Source organism: Panthera pardus, unplaced genomic scaffold (assembly GCF_024362965.1).
Source record: "Panthera pardus isolate Hobbes unplaced genomic scaffold, ASM2436296v1 HiC_scaffold_10, whole genome shotgun sequence".
Taxonomy (NCBI): Eukaryota; Metazoa; Chordata; class Mammalia; order Carnivora; family Felidae; genus Panthera; species Panthera pardus.
Window position 1 is genome coordinate 16,438,346 of NW_026526655.1, and position 23,846 is coordinate 16,462,191.

Consider the following 23,846-nt stretch of genomic DNA (forward strand, 5'->3'; position numbering starts at 1 on the left):
TTAACCGACTGAGCCACCCAGGCACCCCATCCTCATTTCTTACAAGCTGAAGATACGGACCATTTTACACTGAAGAATAAGGACTGAGTTCCATGACCGTAGGGGCAATCAAGGGAAATGGGCATGAATCGTACTGGATCTGAACAAATCTACTTTGATTTTTCAGCCTTCCTGGTAACCAGCCAGCTAGTCTCCCAATTAGGTCACCAGCAGTTCTGTGCGGAAACAGGAAAGCGAGGTCCTCACTTGCAAAACACCAGCTCACGGCCCACACCAAGAGCTACCGAATGTCAGCTGGGAACCTCATAAACTTCATCTACTTCTGCTGCTGTTGACAGGGTCTTGTCAGCTGCACTCTTGCTTCCGGTTTGAATCACGCTTAGGAATCTGGCCCCTAGGCCGGCGGCTGTCAGTGGGTGCGGTCCTGTGGCCGCCATCGGGGTGTGGCCTGCCGTAAGCCGCCTGAACCCCGGGCCTGGTGACCAGCTCCTAAAGGCTGTTGTGTTAGCAAATGCACGAGGTGCTTGGTAATGAGCGGTGGAAGTGATGGCCCGGTCTGCTCAGGTGGACCTAGACATGACTCATATGGAAGGACGGAGCCAAGGGGAAACTCCAAAGTTCCTCCTTAGGTCATTTGTTTGGTGTCTTAAGTCCACTGCAAGGAACACCTTGTGACTGTGGGGAGAGCGAACTGAGCACCTCCGTGGCTTACTCGGAACCCAGCTATGAAGCCCAGCTCCACTGTCTCCCCCTCCCCTAGGTGACCATCACGTCTCTCGGGCCCCAGTAGCCTCCCTCTGGTCCCTGTTCCACCAGCAGTCAAACGATCTTTTGAACGTTTGCAGCAAACCGCGTTGCCGTGTTGAGAACAACCTTGAAACTGTGCGCTGAGTTTACGTCTTATAGTGCGGACCCCCCTGGACTCGGAACTTGGTCTCAGCGCTCTTGAAGCGTTACCCAGAGACGGTGCTAGTCTTTCCATCCCTCTAATACCCACTCAGCACAGGGCCACCGCAACGTTTTCTTTTTCCTTGAATGCTTCTCCATGTAAAGTTTCACATGCGTTGACGCCCGTTTAGCTCAGCGCCCAACTCACTGGTCCCCTATGAAGGGCGGTTCCTCAACACCTGTTCTCAGTCCCTCCCCACCTCACGCTTCCACATCACACGTGTCGTTCTCCTGTTAAGTGACACCCTGCCACTCGAATGTCCGCAGCTGAAAGCACAGACCTTCTCAGTCCTCCTCCTGAGCCAGGCGCGTGTAAGTGATCGACAATATATGGAGACTGAGTGAACCCTGACACCAGAAAGAAAAGACATTTCTTTCCTCCATTCTCTTTTCTTTGACTTTAATAAGTGGCGAAAAGAACACAAGAGACACTCAGAAATCTCTGCCAAGACAGGTAAAGAGAAAGTTCGCTAAAGAGTTGAGAGTTAGGGGGCGCCCGGGTGGCTCAGTCGATCGAGCATGCGATTCTTGACTTTGGCTCAGGTCGTGATCTCCAGGGGCGTGAGATCGAGCCCCGTGTTGGGCTCCACGCTGGGCTTCGAGCCTGCTTGGGATTTTCTCTCTCTCTCTCTCTCTCCCCCTGTGCCGATCTCCTCTGTGCTCTCTCTCTCTCTAAAACGAAACGAAATGAAACAAAACAAAACAAAAATTAATGAAAAAAAAAGTTCAATGTTATGAATTTATTGGAGGGAAAAAAAAGGTTGTGTGAGGCAGTAAATCAGACCCTTGCTCCTGGTTCTGCAGCTGGTAAGTGGCAGAGCTTAGATCCGGAGTTCCATGGATGAGCCTGCACCAGTCCCAGAAGGGAGAAGTCTGGTGTCCTTACAGGAAACCAAGGCCCGGGGGTGCCTGGGTGGCTCAGTCGGTTGAGCGTCCAACTTCGGCTCAGGTCATGATCTCAGGGTTCGTGAGTTCGAGCCCCGCGTTGGGTCCTGGGCTGACGGCTCAGAGCCTGGAGCCCGTTTCGGATTCTGTGTCTCCCTCTCTCTCTGCCCCTCCCCCGCTCATGCTCTGTCTCTCTCGCTCCCAAAAATGAATAAGTGTTAAAAATAAATAAATTTTAAGAAACCGAGGCCCGGAGATCTTAAGCTGGTAAATGTTGGGACCGGGATCCGGGTCTGCTGTCTCCAGAGCCTGGCCTCCTGGCAGGTGTGCTGTCTGCATTCATTTCCTGCACTTCTAGGTAAGCGTGGAGTGGATTCTTGGTTGTGTTTTTGACATACCATGTGTAACCTTGACATAGCCTTGAGGAAAAAGAGCTTCATTTTGTTCATGCAAATGATCATTCACCTGCCAATTTTTTTTAATGCCTTCCTCCTTCCCCCCCCCTCCCCCGCCAGGCTGGGGAAGTATTTATGACTTCATCATTCTTTCTTTCTTTTTCTTTTTCTTTTTTTTTTTTTTTTTTTCACCTCCCTTCGAATCCAAGCCTCCTTCAGGATGATTCAGCCTCAGGGCTAGGAAAAAAGTGTTTCATATCCAAATGCATAAAATGCAGGTCCTCTCTTGGTCACAGCTTTCTAGACACAAAAGTGATCTACTTTTGATGGCTGCTTGGAAGGACTTGCTAATGATTTTTCATTGCTTTGTGCTATATAGGAAGGAAGAGTTATTAGCAAAGAGATTAAACCATTTTCGTATACCTAGATGGAGGTCTTGTAAATCGAATCCTAGAAAAAGTTTTCAATTTCCTATGCTGTACGTAGTCATGTTTGAAGGTTGGTCTAGAAGTTTGTTTTGGATGAGTAAAGGTTTTTGTACATCTGAGATGAGTTTAGTTTATGTTAGTGACAGACGTGGTTCTTTCGTGTTTGATAATCAGCGTGATTTGTCCTCCATATTTCTTCAAATGGGTCACCATTCACTTTCCTCCCATCTGTATTTTACAAAGGAGGGGAAGTTCTACTTTTTCTTCCTTCATGACCCAACCCTGTGGGAACATGTCAGCATCATGGTCTCATTTTTGTTTGTATTAATTGTATTAATATCAATTTTCATCACGGTTGCTCACGTTTGATATCTGGGAGGAGACACAGACGCACGAGCAGATTATGACTTGGTATTTCCCCTGACATCCCTCTTTGTGATTTATAATTTATAACTGGGAAAGATTTACCGACCAAACTGATAATCCTTCCCAGCAAAAGATAAACACACTTGTTAAATCATCAGTGGAAGTCAGATGCACTTGAAAGGGACGAAGAATTCACCTGCAAGCACTTTTGGCATCTTGCTCTTTCCCACGGATCCAGACTGATGACAGAGAAGGCTGAGGCTGCCAAAGCACTTTCCCCGGGAGCACCTCCCAGAGCCCCTGGGGGGTGGGACCAGCCCGACCTGCCCTGCCATCCTGAGGATCTAGAGATCAGCCCTTTGTGCTTTACCACAGGAGATCGAATGAAGGCACGGATGTGTGTGTCCTAGTGCTGTGGATCTTTGGAGTCCAGATCCGTGAATGCCCAGGTCCCCTGACCCCATCTTGTTCATGTGGTTCTTTAGGAAGCTCACCTGTAAGCCCCCAACAAGGTACCAGGCCATCCTTGTCCAGGCAGGTGCATGTGGGCTCTCCATGTCACCCTGCACATTCCTGCTAGCAATTGAAACTGATTTCTCAGGACGCGGGTCTGTCGACCGGATGTCTTCAGAAGGCATTGAATAGATGATCAAATGCTCCCTGCCTGCATGAGTGTAACTGAGTCAGTGGGAGAGAATGCGTGGGTTATACACTATTTTGTATAGTAGCAAACGCATCACTGTTATCTCATGTCTGGTTCTCCGGTTCTTGCTCTCATCTCTTAGATTGCTACTATACTGCACCAAAAACAGACGGTGCAGATTCCCCATAAATTTCACTTGGTCTAGACTAGCACTCTTCTGGGAGCTCCTTGGGAATTTTTATTTTGTTCTCCTCAGACATAAGCAGTGTCGGAATGGTCAAACACATAGAATATTAAATGTTGGCCGATAGTTCTGAGAAATCATTAATCCACTACCTGCAGTGCCAAAAGCAGACGTTTAACCTGATCATATCCGTTACACGTGAATCACTCTCTTTTTATTAGGAGTACTCAGAATTTGAAAATTCTCTTTCAAAAATTCCCAATCATGTTCAAAAGGCAAACAGCACAGGAACTCACGATCAAAACCCTCAGCAGAGCATCGTGAATGCGTTGCTAATAACTGACATGGGGGAAGTCAGTCTTTTAAAGCTATTTTTTGTGTTGCTGTTTTTGAGATCCTCAGGCCCCATCAACATAACAAAAAGGAAGAAGGGGCGCCAAGCAGTTATTACTGTGCTGTTATCCCCGCGGCGTAAATCATGATTTGTGACAACCCGGGCTGTAAAGTCGTTGCGGTGACAATGACGAGCAACGCTGCTGGAGTTAATCAAATAATTATTTAACACGTGTTTCTCTTGATCTGGCCCTGCCTTCAGACCATATTTCATTCTTTCCCAGTCTTCTTTACCACCTTGACTTTTAAATGCAGCAAATGAGCACGTATAGGATGTACGTGGAGTTAATGAGGAAACCACTTCTGTCTCCAGTCGGGCTGTGAGCTCCCTAAAAAGAGAGTCCTTGTCGCAGTCAGCTTACTGGATGCCGGGAGCACCCGCTGTGGTTGGCAGTCACTGTCCTTTCTGGGGTAGCTTCCTGGCTTAAACTCTTTCGGAGTATTCCACACAGGGGTCGCTTACTCTTTCAGATGCCGTTTTTCTACTCCATTCCTTCCACAAGCAGATGGCCCGGGTTAGGTGCATAGGGAAGGACCCCATAGTAGTCTGCAGGCACTTCTGCTAGAGAACATTCCTTAAGATGTGAGGGTGAGCAGGGGCGCCTGGGCGGCTCAGTCGGTTGAGCGAACGACTTTGGCTCAGGTCGTGATCTCACGGTCGGTGGGTTCGAGCCCCGCGTCGGGCTCTGTGCTGGCAGCTCAGAGCCTGGAGCCTGTTTCCAGTTCTGTGTCTCCCCCTCTCTCTGCCCCTCCCCCATGCACATTCTGTCTCTCTCTGTCTCTTGAAAATAAATAAATGTTAAAAAAAAAAAAAAAAAGATGTGAGGGTGAGCAGTGGTCTGTTCTGTTCCTGAAGGCAACAGCTTCACATTTCTCTCAACTTTTATTTTTTATTTTTTATGAAATACATCTTATTTTCTTTTATTTGTGCTTTAGTGGTTTTTTTTTTTACTTTTTCTTTATTTTTGAGAGAGAGAGAACGAGAGAAAAACAGCACGAGTAGGGGAGAGGCAGAGAAATAGGGAGGCACAGAATCTGAAGCAGCCTCCAGGCTCTGAGAGGCCGACGCGGGCTCGAACTCACAGACCGCGAGATCATGACCTGAGCCGAAGTCAGTCGGTTAACTGACGGAGCCACCCAGGTGCCCCTTCTGTCACCTTTTAGAGCCTAGTACGTGTTCCATAAATATTCACTATCGTTATTACAGTTACTGTTACTCTGTAAAGGTTTAATAAATGTTTGCTAAAACATGAGTGGCCAAGTGAACAAATAAATGCACATGCCTCCTAGTGGGGCAGCTTTCTACATGTCGATGCTAATCACACAGACTCAGTATTAAATTCAGATGCAGATGCGGTAGTGTTAGGTGTAGAAGATAAGACAGCTGCTTCCTTTATTCAGTGCCTTGACCTGGTATTTGTAATCAGTGGATATGTAATGAGCCACCACCAGTCTTTATGGACCCAAATATCAAAGGGTGAAAGAGACAATAGCAACTCATCAAAAAACCTGGCCCTCTCTGAAATGTCACGGGTAATCAAGTTCCATGTTAATGGCTTTAGATATGGATAGTACATCACTCTGAGTGATGTACTATCCACGGTGAGGATTGATAGTTTATATGGCAGGACTTAATCGACATCTTTCCAAAGTATTCCCTTCAATTTTCAGTAATTTATGTTCAAATTCAAGGCAGAGATTAGGTGTTTTTTTTTTTGTTTGTTTTTTTTTTTTAATTTATTTTTGGGACAGAGAGAGACAGAGCATGAACGGGGGAGGGGCAGAGAGAGGAAGACACAGAATCGGAAACAGGCTCCAGGCTCCGAGCCATCAGCCCAGAGCCTGACGCGGGGCTCGAACTCACGGACCGCGAGATCGTGACCTGGCTGAAGTCGGACGCTTAACCGACTGCGCCACCCAGGCGCCCCATGGTGTTTTTAAAAACATGATTAAACGCTTTTTGCCTTTAGCTCATCTTAAAGTATTGTTTGTTCTTGATCGTCTTTCTTTATAGGGTGGTCATTTGTGTTTTTAGTAACCATCTGTTTCCTTTCTTCATACAGATTTTAACATATTAGAAAAGCCGATAAGCTTACATTTTGTCATAATCTTAAAATATTTTTAAGTCATTCAATTAAGTTCTGCTCCATATACGTGAACATTATGTCTTCAAATAGAATAGATAAATCGAAAACAAATATCAAATTAACATTTCTTCAATCTCGAAGTTTACTTACGAAAGTCATGGTCTTGGATATGTGAAATTTAGGTATGAGATAAAGGGAAAAAATACAAAATTTGGAGAGTTTAGGGATTAGATTGTTTCCCTGAGTTAATTGTTTTTCAAGTCAATGTTAAAATCCCTTACTTTTTTTTTCACATAGAAAATTTTCAGTGCCCCATGCGGAAGAAGAAGAACAAGGCTTAGAGTAAGTGTAGGGAATCTTTTATCTAACAAACTACACATTAAAAAAGAAATTATTCGGGGTGCCTGGGTAGCTCAGTTGGTTAAGCATCCGACTTCAGCTCAGGTCATGATCTCATGGTTGGTGGGTTCAAGCCCCGCGTTGAGCTTTGTGCTGAGCCTGGAGCCTGGAACCTGCTTCGGATTCTGTGTGTGTCTCTCTCTCTCTGCCCCTCTCTCTGCCCCTCCCCCACTCATGCTCTGTTTCTGTCTCAAAAATAAATAAACATTAAAAAAAGAAATTATTGCAATTCCAGTAATAATCACAAATAATAATTTGCTGTGCTGCTTTCTACTTTGAAATTGTCATCCCTTATCAAGCCGATGTAATTTGTTTCTAACAGTGCTCTATCGTGATCCATTACAAATTCATAGTAACTCTATCTTAGAATTGTCCTGATTCAATAAATAAAAGTTTCTAACGGCACTGTAATCAAACCTGGTAGCAACCTCGGGGTTTTTAGAACAAACAGAATAGATTATGTCTTTTTCAAAAGTCCCAAAGCCGCCCTTCACTTTATCTATCAGTCAAGTAACTTACATCTGTATTTGGAAGCCTGATTGCCTTTGTTGGAGCCTTTAAAAATTCCCCCACGAGGGAGAGCCCCAGGCGTACCAGCCGAAAGTTGCAGGTACAGAGATGACAGCCAGAAATCTTCATTCCCATCACTAACTTTACACAATAAGGAGGAGGGTTGTGTAGAGTTTCTGACAATGCAATGAGGTCTTGTCAACGTGCGGAGTCTGCTAATTAATTCCATGTTTAATTGAACTGTGTCTACTTCGGACCTTCTGTTGTTCAAGTTGACTCCCTCCAAATTCACCAAAAGAGAAATAGCTCCTTCCATAATTAGATTGTCTGTTTCCCAGGCAAGCAGGGGAAATAATAAGTTATTTCTCCACTGCATTCTTCTTGTTTGTGTTCAATAATTTTTTATGGAGTTAATTTAAATTGAGCAAGCTTTATGTGAACTTCCTTCCAGAGGATTTACTGCATCTTACGCGAAACCCGTCTACATCTGACATTTTAGAATTACCCACCTATTTATGAGATTATACTGCATTCTCTTCTTGAAAGAGCAACTCAATTTTCAGCATAGATTTTTCGTTCATTGTTTTTTCCCTCCATCTGTTTTTATGAAAGCTAGCTCCCAAGTCAGAGTGGAAACAATAGAAGGAGATGGAATGGAGAGAATGGGACAGGATTGTGGCTAGCTAGAAGAGAAGGTCTGGATCATAAACTATCAGTGGAAAGAAGAAACCTTGAATCCCCTCCCCCACCCCCACCCCCCACCCCCCACCAGTAATCTATTTCATTCTAAAAATATGTTTACGTATTTTTAATACAAAAGAAATTTTTACCTGATACCTGCGGTCACTAAATAAGCTGCAGGTGCTATGAACTGGAACTCACTCTAAAGTTTTCTATATCACGTTAGCAGGGGAAATGAAACAATTACGAGTAAGTTATCTTGCGATGATTTAGAAATTGTGTCCAGGACTATGTAAAATACGTGGGTCATCCACACTCTCCTCAGTTGCAGGCCAGCCTCATAACACTGCAGCCCTAACAAATCACCCTTTTAATGAGTAGCTAATACAGGCCAGACACCAAACTTCACCCCATCCGTTGTCTCATTTCATCATGACATCAGCCCCGCGCAGGAGAAAGTCGAAGTCCGAGGACTTAGTCTGTTCTAGTTCACGTATCAAATAGATGGCAGGACTAAGAAGCAAATACGGGTCTAGAGGACTCTAGACCGAAGTGCTGGCCTTTCTCATTCTGTCCCCTGCTGCCCCTGCTGCAGACTCTTTTGGGGTCTAAAAAGAAGTCAGACAATGAGTAGAAATGTTAGAGAAAAAAGTAACCAGTGATTTGTTTCTGTACTACTTTTTGCTTTGGTCATTCTTTACTTTTACTTAACAATCTTTTTGTTGATGATTATGAAGCATCTCTGCCCTAAATATCTTAAGTTCCTGAAACGGATGTCCAGTCTATTCCTTTATAAACTTGATTGAGATAACCAAAATGAAATATTTTCCTTTTATCTGAAACTTTCTGTTTTCACCACCTCCCCTAAAGCCATTTCAAAATAATACCCTGGGGGTAGTGAGGACCCAAAGTCACTAAAATCAGGTCAGAGCCTTTACGATTCGTACAGCTTTTATGTATTATTCAGGTGCTCAGTACAGGCTTCTACCTCGGCATGGATGGGACAAACTTGATTCCCATCTGGCCTTTCAGAACGAGAACCGCTGTCTTTCAGAAAGTGTTTTCTCCAGTGTATATTAAAAAAATCTCTATATAATTGTTCCATTATTTAATCACTTAAAAAACAAAACACAACACTTGGTTTTGCCATCCTGAATGTAGTATCCAGATAACAGAAGAGTGTTCTGAAATCAAATAAACAGGAATTAAACATGCCATTTAATACTTTTGAAGCACAATGTCAAAAGAAAGGGGCAATTCATAGTACAGGTATTAGGGGACAATTACTTATTGGAGACAGTGCTAGTTTAGTAAGTGTCCTTTAGATTTTTGGATTAATCCATTTTTTTTTAAAGATTTAAAAAAAATTTTAAGTAATCACTACACCCAGCGTGGGGCTGGCACTCACCACCCTGAGATCAAGAGTCCCATGCTCTACTGACTGAGCCATCCAGGCGTGTCGGATTAATCCATTTTTTATGAAAACATTCTACAACAGGATCTGTTCTATAATGTTGGGGTTTATTACACAGTGCAATTATACTGGTTTGAAGAATAATTTCGATTTCCTATGGAAGTCTTTCATTCTTTCAGTTTCAAAAAATGTCACATTTCTGGCACGTTCTCTCCCACCCCCCAAACCCAATTCCTGTCCCCCTGATAATAATGAGGCCCAGTTGTCATTCCCTGTAGCGTTTGGGTCCTAGAAAAAGGATGAGATGGTTTTACCTAATTTGAGATGAACTGACTGTCCTTTGACATTGTTACTGAGAGATGGGTTGTTTGTTTACTGTTGGGCAGTGGTTTTCTTTTTTTTCTTTTTTAATTTTTTTTTAATGTTTATTTATTTTTGAGACAGAGAGAGACACAGCATGAGCAGGGAAGGGGCAGAGAGAGAGGGAGACACAGAATGTGAAGCAGGCTCCAGGCTCCGAGCCGTCAGCACAGAGCCCGACGCGGGGCTCGAACTCACGAACTGTGAGATCGTGACCTGAGCCGAAGTCGGACGCTTAACCGACTGAGCCACCCAGGCGCCCCTGGGCAGTGGTTTTCAAAGTGTGGTGCCCGGACCACAGTGTCATCAACCTGGAAATTTGTAGGAAATGCAAATTCTCGGGCCCCATCAAACAATCCACAACTTGGACTGGAGTCCAGCAATTAATCTTTATACGAGACCTGCAAATCATTCTGGTAGATGTTAAAGTCTGAGAGTGACCGCTCCCGGGAATAGAAGCTAGGCATCCTTGCCAAATTTGGCCTACTTTAGTTTTATTTGTGCTATGATTTTAGCGGCACGAAGAGCAAAGGCGAGTGCCATTCTTTTATTGTGTAGAGGAAAACAATTTGAGCTCAGGATTCCCAGGAAATAAAACCTGAAAACAATAGAAAGTGAAAGTCAATCAGAATGTCTAATTGCAAAAATGTATAGCATCTAAGAGATACTGTCCCCCAAATCAGGTTAAACGTCATTTAACCAAGGGAATCATTTTATTTTTATTTATTTTTAATTTTTTTTTCAATATATGAAATTTATTGTCAAATTGGTTTCCATGCAACACCCAGTGCTCATCCCAAAAGGTGCCCTCCTCAATACCCCCCTCCCTTTCACCCCCCTCCCTCCTCCCACCCCCCATCAACCCTCAGTTTGTTCTCTGTTTTTAACAGTCTCTTATGCTTTGGCTCTCTCCCACTCTAACCTCTTTTTTTTTTTTTTTATCAAGGGAATCATTTTAAAAGTGGATTTAGTTAATACTACTACTGAGTCAGGTCAGTCTTCCAGGAAGGTGGTTGATGGAAAGTTTATTCTTCTTCTGCAGCAATAGTAACAAAGGGTTTTTTATTAAGCTTCACCATTCAGAACTAACGGAGGCCCTGTAGGGTAACAGAGACCACAGAACCTTGGATTCCAGACCTAGTCCTGGAATGCTCTAGAAGGAACTACCATCGAAGATGAGTATGTTGGACTAGATCAAGTGTCAGCAAAGCAGTGCCCTCAGGCCTACCACCTGTTTTTGTATGGTCTGAGAGCCAAAAATGTTTTTTACAGATGACATTTGCAATCAATTCCATAATAGGGGACACTCTCTTTGATACCTAAGTAAGTGAAATGTTATCTTTCCAGATAAGAATTTCATTCTTGGGACGCCTGGGTGGCTCAGGCCGTTACGCATCCCACTTTGGCTCAGGTCACGATCTTAGAGTTCATGAGTTCGAGCCCCGCATCGGGCTCTATACTGACAGCTCAGAGCCTGGAGCCTGCTTCTGATTCTCTGTTTTCTTCTCTGTCTGCCTCTACCCTGCTCACCCTCTGTCGCTCTCTCAAAAAGAAACCTTAAAAAAAAAGAATTTCATCCTTACCAACAGTAAATCTGTATTTTTTAAAAAATGACTTAATTATTACTATTTTATTTTGAATCCCATTAATAAAAAAATAAAGAAAATGTGTTAGAATTTTATCTTGCAATAGAAATACCTTCTTAATATTCTTTTTTTTTTTTTTTTTTTTTAATTTATTTTTGGGACAGAGAGAGACAGAGCATGAACGGGGGAGGGGCAGAGAGAGAGGGAGACACAGAATCGGAAACAGGCTCCAGGCTCCGAGCTGTCAGCACAGAGCCTGACGCGGGGCTCGAACTCACGGACCGCGAGATCGTGACCTGGCTGAAGTCGGACGCTTAACCGACTGCGCCACCCAGGCGCCCCTCTTTTTTTTTTTTTTAACGTTTTTTAATTTATTTTTGAGACAGGGAGAGACAGAGCATGAACAGGGGAGGGTCAGAGAGAGGGAGACACAGAATCGGAAACAGGCTCCAGGCTCTGAGCTGTCAGCACAGAGCCCGATGCGGGGCTCGAACTCACGGACCGCGAGATCATGACCTGAGCCGGAGTCAGCCGCTTAACCGACTGAGCCACCCAGGCGCCCCACCTTCTTAATATTCTTAATCTTCCCCTTGGCCTGCAAAACCTAAATTATGTGCTGTTTGGCTCTTTACAGAAATGTTTGCCAATCCCTGGACCAGTTGATTTTTAAGGTTCCTTCAAAAAACTCAAATGTTCAGTTACTCTCAGTGCGTATCAGTAAAACCAGTGTTGAGCCGTGTTTTCCTCTTCGGGAGTGAAATCTGATCAGATGGGCCCCCAAACAGAGCCCCATTTCTCTCGCCGTCCTTCCCCATGAGCGCAGTAATTCAGTCCACACCGCCTAGGTTAGAAAATCAACCCTGCTTGGGACAAATCCTTAACTTTGTTTGCCTCAGTTTTCCCATCTATGCAGTGGGAAAACAGTTCATGCTCAGGGCTTTCCCGAAGATGGCTGGGGCTTGCGTTGTTATAAACACCGCAAAGCGGAAACCTTATTTGACAGATTGTTTTCCTTTCCCATCAATTTTTCTTACATCGTTCATATAATAGTCTAGCAAGTAAACGGTTAATCAGAGAACTGAGTTTGATAATGCCCTCTAAAAGTGACTCTGATATTTCTCAGGTAGATTTCCTAAACCTACCAGATCTACTGTGGAGCCAGTCAGTACGCCGAGGGCAGTGTCCCCATAGAACCTATTTGGAAGTGTGTGCAGAATAGCATGCCTACACGAAGAGGCTGGAGGGACCCATGGGCTCTCCCCAGCGCCATCAGTTCCCTGGAGACTAGTTTGCATATAAGGTTCAAGTTTCCTGGGCGCCTTGGTGGCTCAGTGGGCTGGCTCGGGTCCTGATCTCGCTGTTAGTTAAGTTCCAGCCCTTGGTGAGTTCGCCTCTGCCTTGGGCTCTCAGTGCAGAACCCACTGGGGATCCCCTTTCTCCCTCTCTCTCTCTCCCTCTCACTCTCCCTCTCTCTCTCTCTGTCTCTGTCTCTCTCCCAAAAATGAATAAACTTAAAACAAAACAAGACAAAACAAAACAAAAAGCCAAGGTTCAAATTTCCCCCAGAGAGCCACTGCTAAAAGTTCAGCCTTGACCTTCAGGCCACTCTGTATTAAAATGCAAATTTGTTACCTAGGAAGGTAATTTTTAACCCTTTTGTGCCTATTTATGAGTACTTGAGCCAAAATTAGGTTTTTCAAATTAGCTAGGTGCCTGAGAGCAGCGCTTAAATAGAAACTGACCCGATTCTCTGATTCTCTGAGGTGGGCTTAGGCTAAGCCTCGTAAAGGTGCTGGGGTGACTGTGACGCGTGCCCCAGCACTTTCTGCGCTCAGCCTTTACGAGAGTCCCTGTGCGCATGCGTGCAGCCACAGGCGCCTTACCATGAGGGACTTTGAGAGTAGCACTGTCCAACAGAAACAGATTGCAAGCCTCTCAGATCATTTCAAGTTTAGTAGCCACATGAAAAAAAAAAAAAAAAAAGGTGAGATCCACCATGCGAAATTAATTTTAATGGTACATTTTTCTGACTTGCTATACCCCCCTGCATTATTGCTTCAATATGTAATCAATATAAAAACTATTCATAAGAGACTTTGCTTTTGCGGCCCTAAGCCTTTGGAATCCAGCGTGTATTTTACGCTTAGAGCCTGCTTTGGACCAGATCAGTAGCTGCCTATGGCCTAAAGCCGTCGTACCGGCCAGTGCAGCTCTGAGAGCCTTTAGAAACTGCAGAGCATAGCACTGGTTGTGAAAACAACCCCACGATGGGCTGGGGGCACAAGTGGAAGCTGGGACCATCCTCAGTTCTTCTGTAGTCTGTTTCATCTGTGTCGGATTTTTGCTGACGGTCAGTGTTCACCCTGTGTAACTGCATAACGACTTTCATCAGCACACGAGCCGGGGTTAGATACTGACTTCCACTTAATTGTGTGACCTCAGGCAAGTTACTTGCAACCCTCAGTTTCTTCACTTGCAAAACGCGGATAGTGATAAAGTCTCAAGCTCAAGAGATCCTTGTGAAGATGAAATGAAACGATGCCTATGAACACCTTAAGTGCTTGATGTATCATCACAGGTGCTGTTATCGTTAGATATTCTTACAACCGGAATGGTTTCAAAATGAACTGTAAAGACAGTCTTTATTTCTCTGAGAAGGGGGAAAACGACCACCCCATCTATATACAATGTTGTTAAAGAGTGGGTTTAACTAGCTCCTTGAATTTGGCATTGCACCTCGTGGCAATCATCTGTGCCCCGAGAAATCCTGAAGGTACTACATCATCTTAAGAACATTTTGGTTTTGTGTTTCACCGGAAATTATGATGTGTAAGTATTCCACAGGGAAACTTCTGTAGAAGACTATCCTTAAAATGCAACCTGTTATGGCACTGGGTGAGCCAATGAAAGAAAAGAAGAGAGTTTTGCTTTCTCTTCTTGTCCTCACTTGTCTTCTCCTTTTGTTTAGAGTCAGCAGAAAGAGCTCATTACAGCAAAACTAAAGGAAGTGAATTCAGAGTTTTCACTGCACACGTGAACTCATCCTCCCACAATGACGTATCTGAAAGGCCAAATAAGGCGCTCCTTCCTAACTGTACTCCAGCGAGGGGGCAGAAGGAATTACACACGCTCTTGGGTGTAGAGTGTACAATTTGACTCACTCCTAACTTGCTTCCCAAGCCCCGGCCATAAAAAAAAAATACAGTGGAATAGTTCTCACCTCTGGGAGAATGAAGGAAAATCACAACACATGTCAATGCTTGTTAGACCACATACACCTTTCGTGGGGATTTTGTTTGGAATGAAAGATGTAGTGACATTTTTAAAATGCAAATAGGTGGTGAATAAATATGGGATCTACTTCCGCATTCATGCACCAAATGCTAGACGACTGTGAACCACAAGAGCAAAGAAACGTACCTAACCATCAATTTACTAGGTCATTTTGAACGTAGGCAGCACAATGGCCGCGTGCATGAAAAACCACTCCTGTATTTTGAGAGAGCCTTTCTAAGAATGCTGAAATATTAATAACATGGTCTTAATGTAGTTGAAGACAAAGGAATGTGTTAAGGGCGGCAAGGGTGGCCGAGAATAGCACAATGACAATGTGGTATTTTTCCTTGCGCTTGTAAAAGCAAGAGGAAAAGAGAGTAAAAATAGTGCGTTTAAAAAACAACAGCCCTCAATTTTCCAAATGGGTATAAAACTCCGTATTCCACAAATGAATTCACATACGCCTAACTCTTGCCAACACATTCCTACCAGCTTCAAGGAAACGTAGACAAACTATAAACTTGCGATCTCATTTTTCCCTGAAATTACCATAAATATACAACTAATTTTTGAACTTTAGGAAATTCAAGACATCCTCTCATTTGACTTCTGTGAACTCTGAATTTAATTTTTTAACTGGAAGTAGTCTGATCAGAATAGAAGTTGACGAAATAGCAATAGTCTGTTTTTCTCTTCCTTACAACTTTCTCGACGTGCTCTGTTTTCGTGTTGCGGTGAATAAATCACAGGCCAATTTTTCTTGTCACTCTTCCACTTCCATTGTGAGTTTTTAGGTGTTGCTGCCTGATGAAGTGGAGGTGCATAAGGATCATCAAGAACATGGAGAATTAAAAAAAAAATTTTTTTTAATGTTTATTTAGTTTTGGGAGAGAGAGAGGGAGAAAGAGAGAGAGAGAGACAGAGACAGAGAGAGAGAGAAAACAACCAGGGGAGGGGCAGAGAGAGTGGGAGACAGAGAATCAGAAACAGGCTCCAGGCTCTGAAGCTGTCAGCACAGAACCTGATGCAGGGCTCGAACTCACGAAACCACGAGATCACGACCCGAGCCCAAGTCCCACCCTTAACTGACGGAGCCACCCAGGCGCGCCAGGAACACGGAAGATTTCAATCCACTCTCCAGATGCGGAAAAATAAAGCAATTTATGCCTTCTCCTCAGTCCTAGCTCTACCAAGCCTGGCACCACGTTTCCACAACTTGCCTTTGTTGGCTGTGACTCAGTAACCCCCAGGACCCAGTGGATTTGTTTCTGAGTTCCGGGACTCGCTGCGTTTGATGTGGGAAGGACAAGCTTGACCCTCAGTGCATCTTTCTCCCCAAGCTGGTGTTTCTGATTTTAGTCGAAACCCTAGGGCCATCTTAAGCATGACCAAAAAGCACCTTGCATGTTGAACCATCCCTAATTATGTGATGGGTATAGACTTGAGACACATAAATCTCAGTCATCGGAGCAACCTGTTTTTCTAAGATTCTCCGGTCCAGTGAGAGACGAAAGCAAATAAGGGAGAGATTGATCTCCTAGTGCTTTTTATTGTCGGTGCTCCACACATCATAAAGTTTTGGCTCGTTAAAGGAAATTCCATAAACAACTTCAGTTAATAATAGTGAAATAACCGTGTGCCTTTCTGGAGCTTCTGCTAAACTCCCTTTCCGCTTGCCATTACCAGAGCATGATTAAGAAAATACCAACAGGCTGTTCAAAGGGGAGGAATAGACTCCAACTGGGAGCCGTACAGATGCTTGAGGGATGAGTAATGAGACAAGGGAACGTGGCCATATCTCCTCAGAGAATCACGCAGTTTTGCGGATCTCTTTTTTTTTTGTCTCCTCATTCGAGTGAAACCCGCTGGGTTTCTGGCGTGGTCGGTCTCCTTTCGTGGCCAGGCTGATGGCAAACGCCTAACGGGCTCTTCTCCCAGCTGGTATTTTTGATAGTTTAGGAACATCTTAAGGACGAGATAAATGGACAACATTGAAAGTGAATCGTACTGGAAAGGTGGTGGGTATCTGTCACCTTTTTTTTTTTAAACCTCTGGTTGCCCGAAACAACTTTATTTTTCATGGCTTTGTCGCTGTGGGTTTACTACTGATGGTGTTGGTCAATTTTTATTCCAAGTGGAGACAGATTTGGGAGGTGATGGTGAAGGGCAGAGGGGAGAAACGGGGGGGGGGAGCAAGGCCCTATTAATTATTTTTTATTGTGAGGTTTCCCAGAATTATTGAGATTTTCCACATTAGGAAAAGCTGCCATTGGTGTCAGTGTGATGTTTGTGAAGATGAAGTCATGGAAAGCATGTCAGGTGCATAAAGAACTATATGGCCCATGTTCTCTGCAGCAGCCACTTAGGGTGTGTGAGCATAGGGAGGCAGGGGGGTGTTGAAAAAATAGAGAGAGGGAAAAACAAGAGGGTTTTATTAATCTGAAAATGAACATAAAATATCGGCTGATCTTAAAAAAAAAAAAAAAAATCTTAGTGTGTTATAGTCCAGAATCTACGGTCGGTACCTTATATTACTTTCCCTTGAAATCGTGACCCATGTCTTACCAACTCTTTTCTTTTATGCCTCGTTGCCTTTGTTGGCCTTTTGCTTTGGTGCCCTCTGTACCGGTAATTAGGAAATCATCACTGATAATTTTTCTGTGAGCGTTTGGATACGCTTCCGACTGTTGGTTCAAGACCACGCTCTCAGATTCCGTAGCATGTAGCCAAGAGCGTAGGTTTGGGGGAGAGAACACTTGCGTCCAAGCTGGTCCCTGACCTTTACCTGACGCGTGGTCTGCCACCAAGAATGGACTTTTCAAAGCCAGCATCCCAAATTTCCAAGGGAGGGCTGATAACAGTACGTGTGTGCAAGCTGTTCATCGGGATTGGACGCCATCCTGCATGTAAGCAGCGTACCTGCACGCAAGAAGCCCTCGGGAAACATACCTGCAATCTGACGGATACCGCTGGTTTTAAGAAAATGTCTCCCGTCGGGCTCCTTGCCACCTGGCCGGGAATGTAATGACCTTTGAAGAATGACTGTAACCGATTAATGTTTTTCGTTGCTTTACCTGAGTCTCCAGCCAGGTGATCACTAGCGATTCACAGAAACGTCCCCCTCCTGCTGGGTCAAGGAGGTGACGTTTCGCTCTGCTCTGTTAGTGGTGGCTTATATTGGTGTGTGTTTCCTTCTTTCCCGTAGCCTGCAAAATTGGCTATTACAAGGCCCTCTCCACGGATGCCACCTGTGCCAAGTGCCCGCCCCACAGCTACTCTGTCTGGGAAGGAGCCACATCGTGCACCTGTGACCGAGGCTTTTTCAGAGCCGACAACGACGCGGCCTCTATGCCCTGCACCCGTAAGTTGCGTGCTTCTGTCTCGTTTCTTCGATGCCAACGGCTGCCATTCCCGCCTGGCTGGGTCTTCTCCCAAGATGACCAGGCAGGGGGCAGGTTAGATCGACTGAAATCTTTTGTTACTCAAAGCAGGAGGAATGCTTATGAAAAGGAAGGATCCGTCTCGCTGTCCGGGTCGCCTTCAAAACGCACAGCTGACCACAGGCCACTTTCTGGAGCAGTGATGGAGCTCTCAGGGGTTGTCCGGCAGTGCGATTAGAGCTGAGACTGGAATTTATACATGGCTCTACCGTCTCCTTCGGGAGTCTTGGGGAAGCCTGACAGCTGCAGGGGAGACAGGTCCCGGGCAGGGTTCCGGGGACGGGATCACGTGTGGGCTGTGGTTTCAGTTTGGGCACTGAGGTCATGGCTTGCGTTGTCATTACCCTTCTTCCCTCTTTCCTCATAGTTTTGTGTTCATAACATTTAGGCCCGGGTCCTAATAAATGCCTGTTTAATGATAGGCACTCGATACATGCCGGGCTAATGAATGGATGGGGTTGGCCCCTTGGTATGCAGAGGAACAGAGGAGTCTGTTCTCCCACTTTCTGTGGACCGAGCTGCTAGTGTTGCCATTGCTTCCACCAGCACTGTGGGCTGCCACAGACCCTGCCGTGGCTGTGACCTTGACCAGAATAGGCAGCGGGGGGGGAGGGGGGGGGCAGGCGTTCCACTCATGGTGCTTCCATCGCGTGAGTCAGTGTGTCGAGGGACAGAGCCAGGCACGCAGGGTTCGCACATGTTCTGTCTTTGTTTCCAACATCCCTCCCTCCCCACAGTTAAGAGCAGGTTGACAGTTTAGTCTCCTAAGTTTCGTCTCCGGTTCCTCATCTGTAGAATGGAGTTAAAAATAGTACCTCCGTCATCGTTGTTGGTATTTAGCACCGTCCTGTGGGCCATGTTAGCATAGAAATGCAAAAAGTGACGCTACTCAGTATATTTTAGCTTTTACTGTGTTTATGGCTGTTACTGTTTTGTTCACTATTACAAATTCCATCTTGGCTGGCCTGGAGCCAACATCCCTCCAGATAGAAGTATTTTCTGGCTGTGAGGCCATTGTCTGGTTAAGTCAAGTATCAGCCTTAAAAGGAGTGGGAAGAGATTCCAGATCCATCCTAAATTTGGACTGAGATTACCGGACCCTCCAGAGTTTCTTTTATAAACGACGACAGCAGTAAGAACCATTTCACAGAGGCGCCTGAGTGGCTCAGTCAGTTGAACGTCTGACTTGCTTTCGGCTTAGGTCATGATCCAGTGTCGGGCTCTGGGCTGAACGTGGAGCCTGCTTGAGATTCTATCTCTCCTTCTCCCTCTGCCCCTCCCCTGCTCACACACGTGAGCTTCCTCTCTCTATCTCTCTGTCTCTCAAAAAAAAAATAATAACAAGAAGAACGGGGTGCCTGGGTGGTTCAGTCGGTTAAGCATCTGACTCTGGATTTCAGCTCTGGTTATGATCTTATGGTTCTGTGAGTTCAAGCCCTGCACTGAGCTCTGCGCTGGCAGTGTGGAGCCTCCTTGGGGTTCTGTCTCTCTTTCCCACCTCTCTCTGCCCCTCCCCAGCTTGCCCTCTCTTCTCTCTCTCAAAGTAAATAAATAAACTTAAAAAACAAAACAAAACAAAAAAAACAAGAAGAATCATTTTATGATACCCAGGTAATGTATCAGACACTTTCAATACACCTCATCACAGGGCTCATAGTAAACCAAATCTATAAAATAGGCATTATTTTCAGTTTATGCACGACGTAATTGCCAGCTCAGAGATGTTAAGAAGGAGCCCAGGACCCCACCCCAGCTTGGTGCACAACCAGAAGACTGACATTTTTCTTATCACAGGCAGGCTTTCTTGCCCACTCCCCCCCGGGGTCAAACTCAAACTCCCTCCTGAGGGAAGGAGAATACGAAGGCCAGCCTTGGGTGTAAGCGTAAATGGGCAAAGACTTCCTCGTTTTCTTTTTGTGTTCCTTCCCTAGACTAACTACTTTCTCTAGATGGCCATGATGTTTGATAAGCTCAAGTCCCAGGCTTTTTCTTTTCCAACCTGAGTATCCTCATCCCGTGTTCCACTCTGTGGGATTAGGTAAACACTCCTCCTCTGACCACACCGGCTGCCAACAGTTCCCTGGGTGTGGGGTTTTAGGGCACCAGTACACTCAAAGGGCAGTATTGGGGCCAGACCGTGTGATGGCTGCCTTCATGCAGTCTATCTTTCCATACAGATAGAGCCTTCCCCAGCCTGCAGCCCGACTGTGTTAAGAACCTCATAAAATTCATCTTTGATGGCAAGATGGTCTGGCTCTTGCCTCCAGGCGTTTTCAGTCTCATGATTCCGATCTGTCACCAGCATTCTAGGACCATGGGCCCATCACGTAACTACTGCAGCTTGCTACATGGGAGCAGTTTAGGGAGACCCCAGAGGTCACCACCTGCCTGGGTTACTGGAATGCTTTGCCGTGTGTGTAAGTGTGGTAGCCGAGCCCTTGGAATTTTATGTTTGCGTAGGCATAAATTGTTGGCTGTATCTTGAGGATCCAAATGAGAAAAAGAAAATACGGGTTTTAGCAATTGGGGGGCATCAAAAAGTTTCAGAGCTAAAGTAACTTTTGCATTTGTCGGCGATTGCTTTCAATAACGTGAACAAAGGAACACTGGCAGCTTTTTGTGTCACTGATAAAAGATCCATGAAAATACCGACGCAATATGTGATCTTTTTCCCTCCGGTCCATCCTCTTAGTACTCCGCCTACACTTTACTGACTCAAGCTCTTTGTGTTATTCTAAGTTTATTGCGTCCCTCTGACTCGAGCTAGGAGGAAGCACGGTGCTGTTAACACCACAAAGTTCTGTGGTTGTTCAACCCCTCGACGCCGCTTACCCATCGGTCAGCTGGGATTCTCATGATCTGCCTGTCGGGTTGTTTTGAGAATTAAACAAGAAAATATTTGTAAAGGTCTGGCACATGGTAGGGATCTAACAAATGTTTGGTCCCTTCTTGGGTCCCCAGCTGGTCACTTCCTCCCCCAAACCACGTCCACACCACACTGCCAGCGCGTCTGACTGCCTCTCTATGGTGCTTTTTTCACTTGACCGTGCAATTGAATTGCCCAGTGGCTGCACTAGACTCCAGAATCTCTGGGGATAAGATTCAGGCATCAGCATTTTCAAAAGCTGCCCCCGTAATTGCATTGTAAACACAAAGTTGAGCCCACTTCTCTACAGAGTTTATTTTTAAGTGGTTTTTTTTTTTTAATTTAATAAACATTAACTACATAAGACTCTGAAGACCTCCTTGGAGACAAGGATAATTGGAGGGGGGGTGACCATATTTTGCTAATAGGTTTACTAGTAAATTAAGCAGCAGAATTATAGTCTCTTCTACTTTACAGCTCACGTTAGATTTTTCCCTTCCTGCACTGTCCCATACTGTAGCCACTAGGCACATATGACTCTTTAAATTTAAAATTCAGTTTCCAATTTATGCTGTGCCATATTTCAAGGGCTCCCTAGCCGCATGGGGCCAGTGGTGACCATACTGGACAGCTCCTCTGTGGAGTGTTTTTGCCATCGCAGAAAGTCCTGGACGGCACTTAGTAGGCATTTCAATAGAGAAGACAGTGGGAGTTTCTCAAAGAACCTCCTGTTCAAATAACCCACAGAATGAAGCCCTTCCCCCTTGCCTCGCCCCCCCCCCCCCCCACCCAGCTTTATCGGATTCTTTTGACAAGATGTGGGGGAGAGAAAGGAACATAAACATCAGGGATCCTTTCAAACCGACTCCAGCCTTTAATCAGTTCTTACCAGTTGGTTAAGCCAGGTGACAAAGCCAATTCCCTTGTGCTGACAGCCATGATAATCAGGCACCTTCTTTGTTCATTATGCTATCTTTAACTCCAGCATTCTCATGCAGCCCTGCATTTAGTGATCGCTCACTGTGACGGCACGCTAATGAAGAAATAAAACACACTATCTGAGCCTCATTCTTCTAGCCAAAGAGAGACTCTGCTCCACTGGTTTGTAAAATCAGGTTTTTGTTCACTCGGGGAACGATTAGACCAGGTGACCACAAGCAGCATCGGCTAATTTAGAAGGAAACACCTAAGAAGGTCTTCATACCATGCACGCTGCTTGAGAACTTCAAAGGATTAAATGGCCAATAAACACTATCTTTAGGAGTGCCTCTCTTGGCGCTTCCGGTTAAGGTTAGCATAAATGGCCGCCTGTGGGATAGGCTGTATTTCCGTGGAAGCATCACGAATATTTTCGAGAAAATAATCCGCACCCCGGTTAGAACAGAGAGTTAGAAGAAATGCTTCTTAAATATCAATGCACGTAGGAAGCACCCGGAAGTCACTAGGGGTTAGCAGGAGAAGTCGGGCCTGATAGGCTGCATTTGTGACAAATTCCCAGCTATTGCTGATTCTGCTGGTCGGTGGACCATCTTCGGGTGGTAAGGATTTAGATCCTTCCTGATGGATGGCAGGAGACAGGAGGCCCTCTTTTCCGTGGCTGTAACTGTCAGGCCTGTTCTTCAGCTCAGTGGTGACTCTAGGAAGATAATTTCAAGGGTGGGGGACATTCTCCCTTGATGGAAATTGAATCCTTCCTTTGTCTCCCAGAAGAAAACCCAACCTGGTTTGGAGTTACATCATCAAATACACTCACCATGGAGCTTTGTTTGTTTGTTTGTTTGTATTTTCTTCCACAGTCCCCACCAGGTTACTGCCTCACAGTGGAAATGTCAATGTTCACCTCAGACACGGGTATCAGTCAAGAAAGGTGACAGGGTTTTTGTGACTGCCAGCAACACAGACTCCCATACCTGTCTACACACAAGGATGCCGTTCAAGCTGATGAAGAAATTTTGATCTCGTGAATCATTTCTTAGAGGGAATTTGAATGTGATTTTTATTAAAGAGATACATGTCATTTAACTCTACTGATAACCAGCCCCTCCCCTCCAGATCTCTTTCACCTCCCTCTTACCTTTCTCTGTAGTCAGGAATGTGGTCTGACAGTCAGCAGTGGTGGGAGAAGGCAACTACATGCCTGTGCAGGAAGACTTTTGATTACCTTAGTTATTTAGTTGCTTGTTCAGTGATGATAGTGAGAAAGGTCTTTCCCTCCCCGGGAGACCGAACCTATATCATATTTAAGGCGACTTGCCAACCCCTTACTGTGTTGCAAAATGTACTAGACAAAAATGCCTTCTAGAAGAATTGAATTGGCTTCGGATATCTGGGAAGGAAAAGCTGATTTGTTATTTTGCCACCTTGACTTCTAAACACCAGTACCAGAATGGTTTTCTGTACGTTTCAGTTGGAAATCTGTCCTTGTGCTTTGGGGTGCTCTTTGTTTCACTTGTTGGATGAAACTTATTAGAGCCTCCTGATTGGAGCACTCTGTGAAATAAGAGATTATGATTTTGGATTGCCAACTTGAGGGGTCTTCACAAATCTGTCTCCAAGTCAACGGCCTTGAATGATTCAGTCAGCTGTGCCAAACAAACAAAGAGTGATTGATTGATCCTCAGACGTGGCCTAAAATACTCCAAATTTGCAGCTTTTGAGACAATTTATACTGGAGGAGCTTAGAGCTAATGAGGGCAAATTTCCCAAGGTCTATGACGAAAGGTCCTGATTTGAAAACGCTGGTCTGCAGGCTTAGGTTATTGAGAAACTGAAATAGCTTAGCCCCAAACAGCGAACATCACTCACTTTGTTTCTACGTTTGCCTTTTCTAATTGAATGTAGTGCACCACTGTATTTCCTCCAGAAAGTGTATTGTTTTAAAATTACCATTTCAGGTCTATTACTCAAAGCCCTCACTTCTAATGCCTTCTGACAGTTATCAACATAATGAACCATAATGAAATGATGAGCAATTTTCAGTGGAAA

At 44.9% G+C, this 23,846-nt stretch overlaps 1 protein-coding gene across 5 annotated transcripts in view; it reads left to right on the forward strand.

Annotated features, from left to right (window-relative positions):
* EPHA4 (EPH receptor A4) overlaps nucleotides 1-23,846 on the forward strand; it is a 149,716-nt gene that overhangs the window by 51,973 nt on the left and 73,897 nt on the right. For 4 of the 5 annotated variants that reach the window (XR_002078985.2, XR_002078987.2, XM_019445811.2 and 1 more), the window contains exon 4: nucleotides 17,761-17,916. The exons of the other annotated variant lie outside the window; for it this stretch is intronic. Coding sequence is in view for 2 of the 4 variants with exons in the window: in XM_019445811.2 (XP_019301356.2) it covers nucleotides 17,761-17,916 (156 nt within the window). In the remaining 2 variants the exon portion in view is untranslated. The remainder of the gene's footprint in view (nucleotides 1-17,760; nucleotides 17,917-23,846) is intronic. 5 annotated transcript variants of the gene reach the window in all.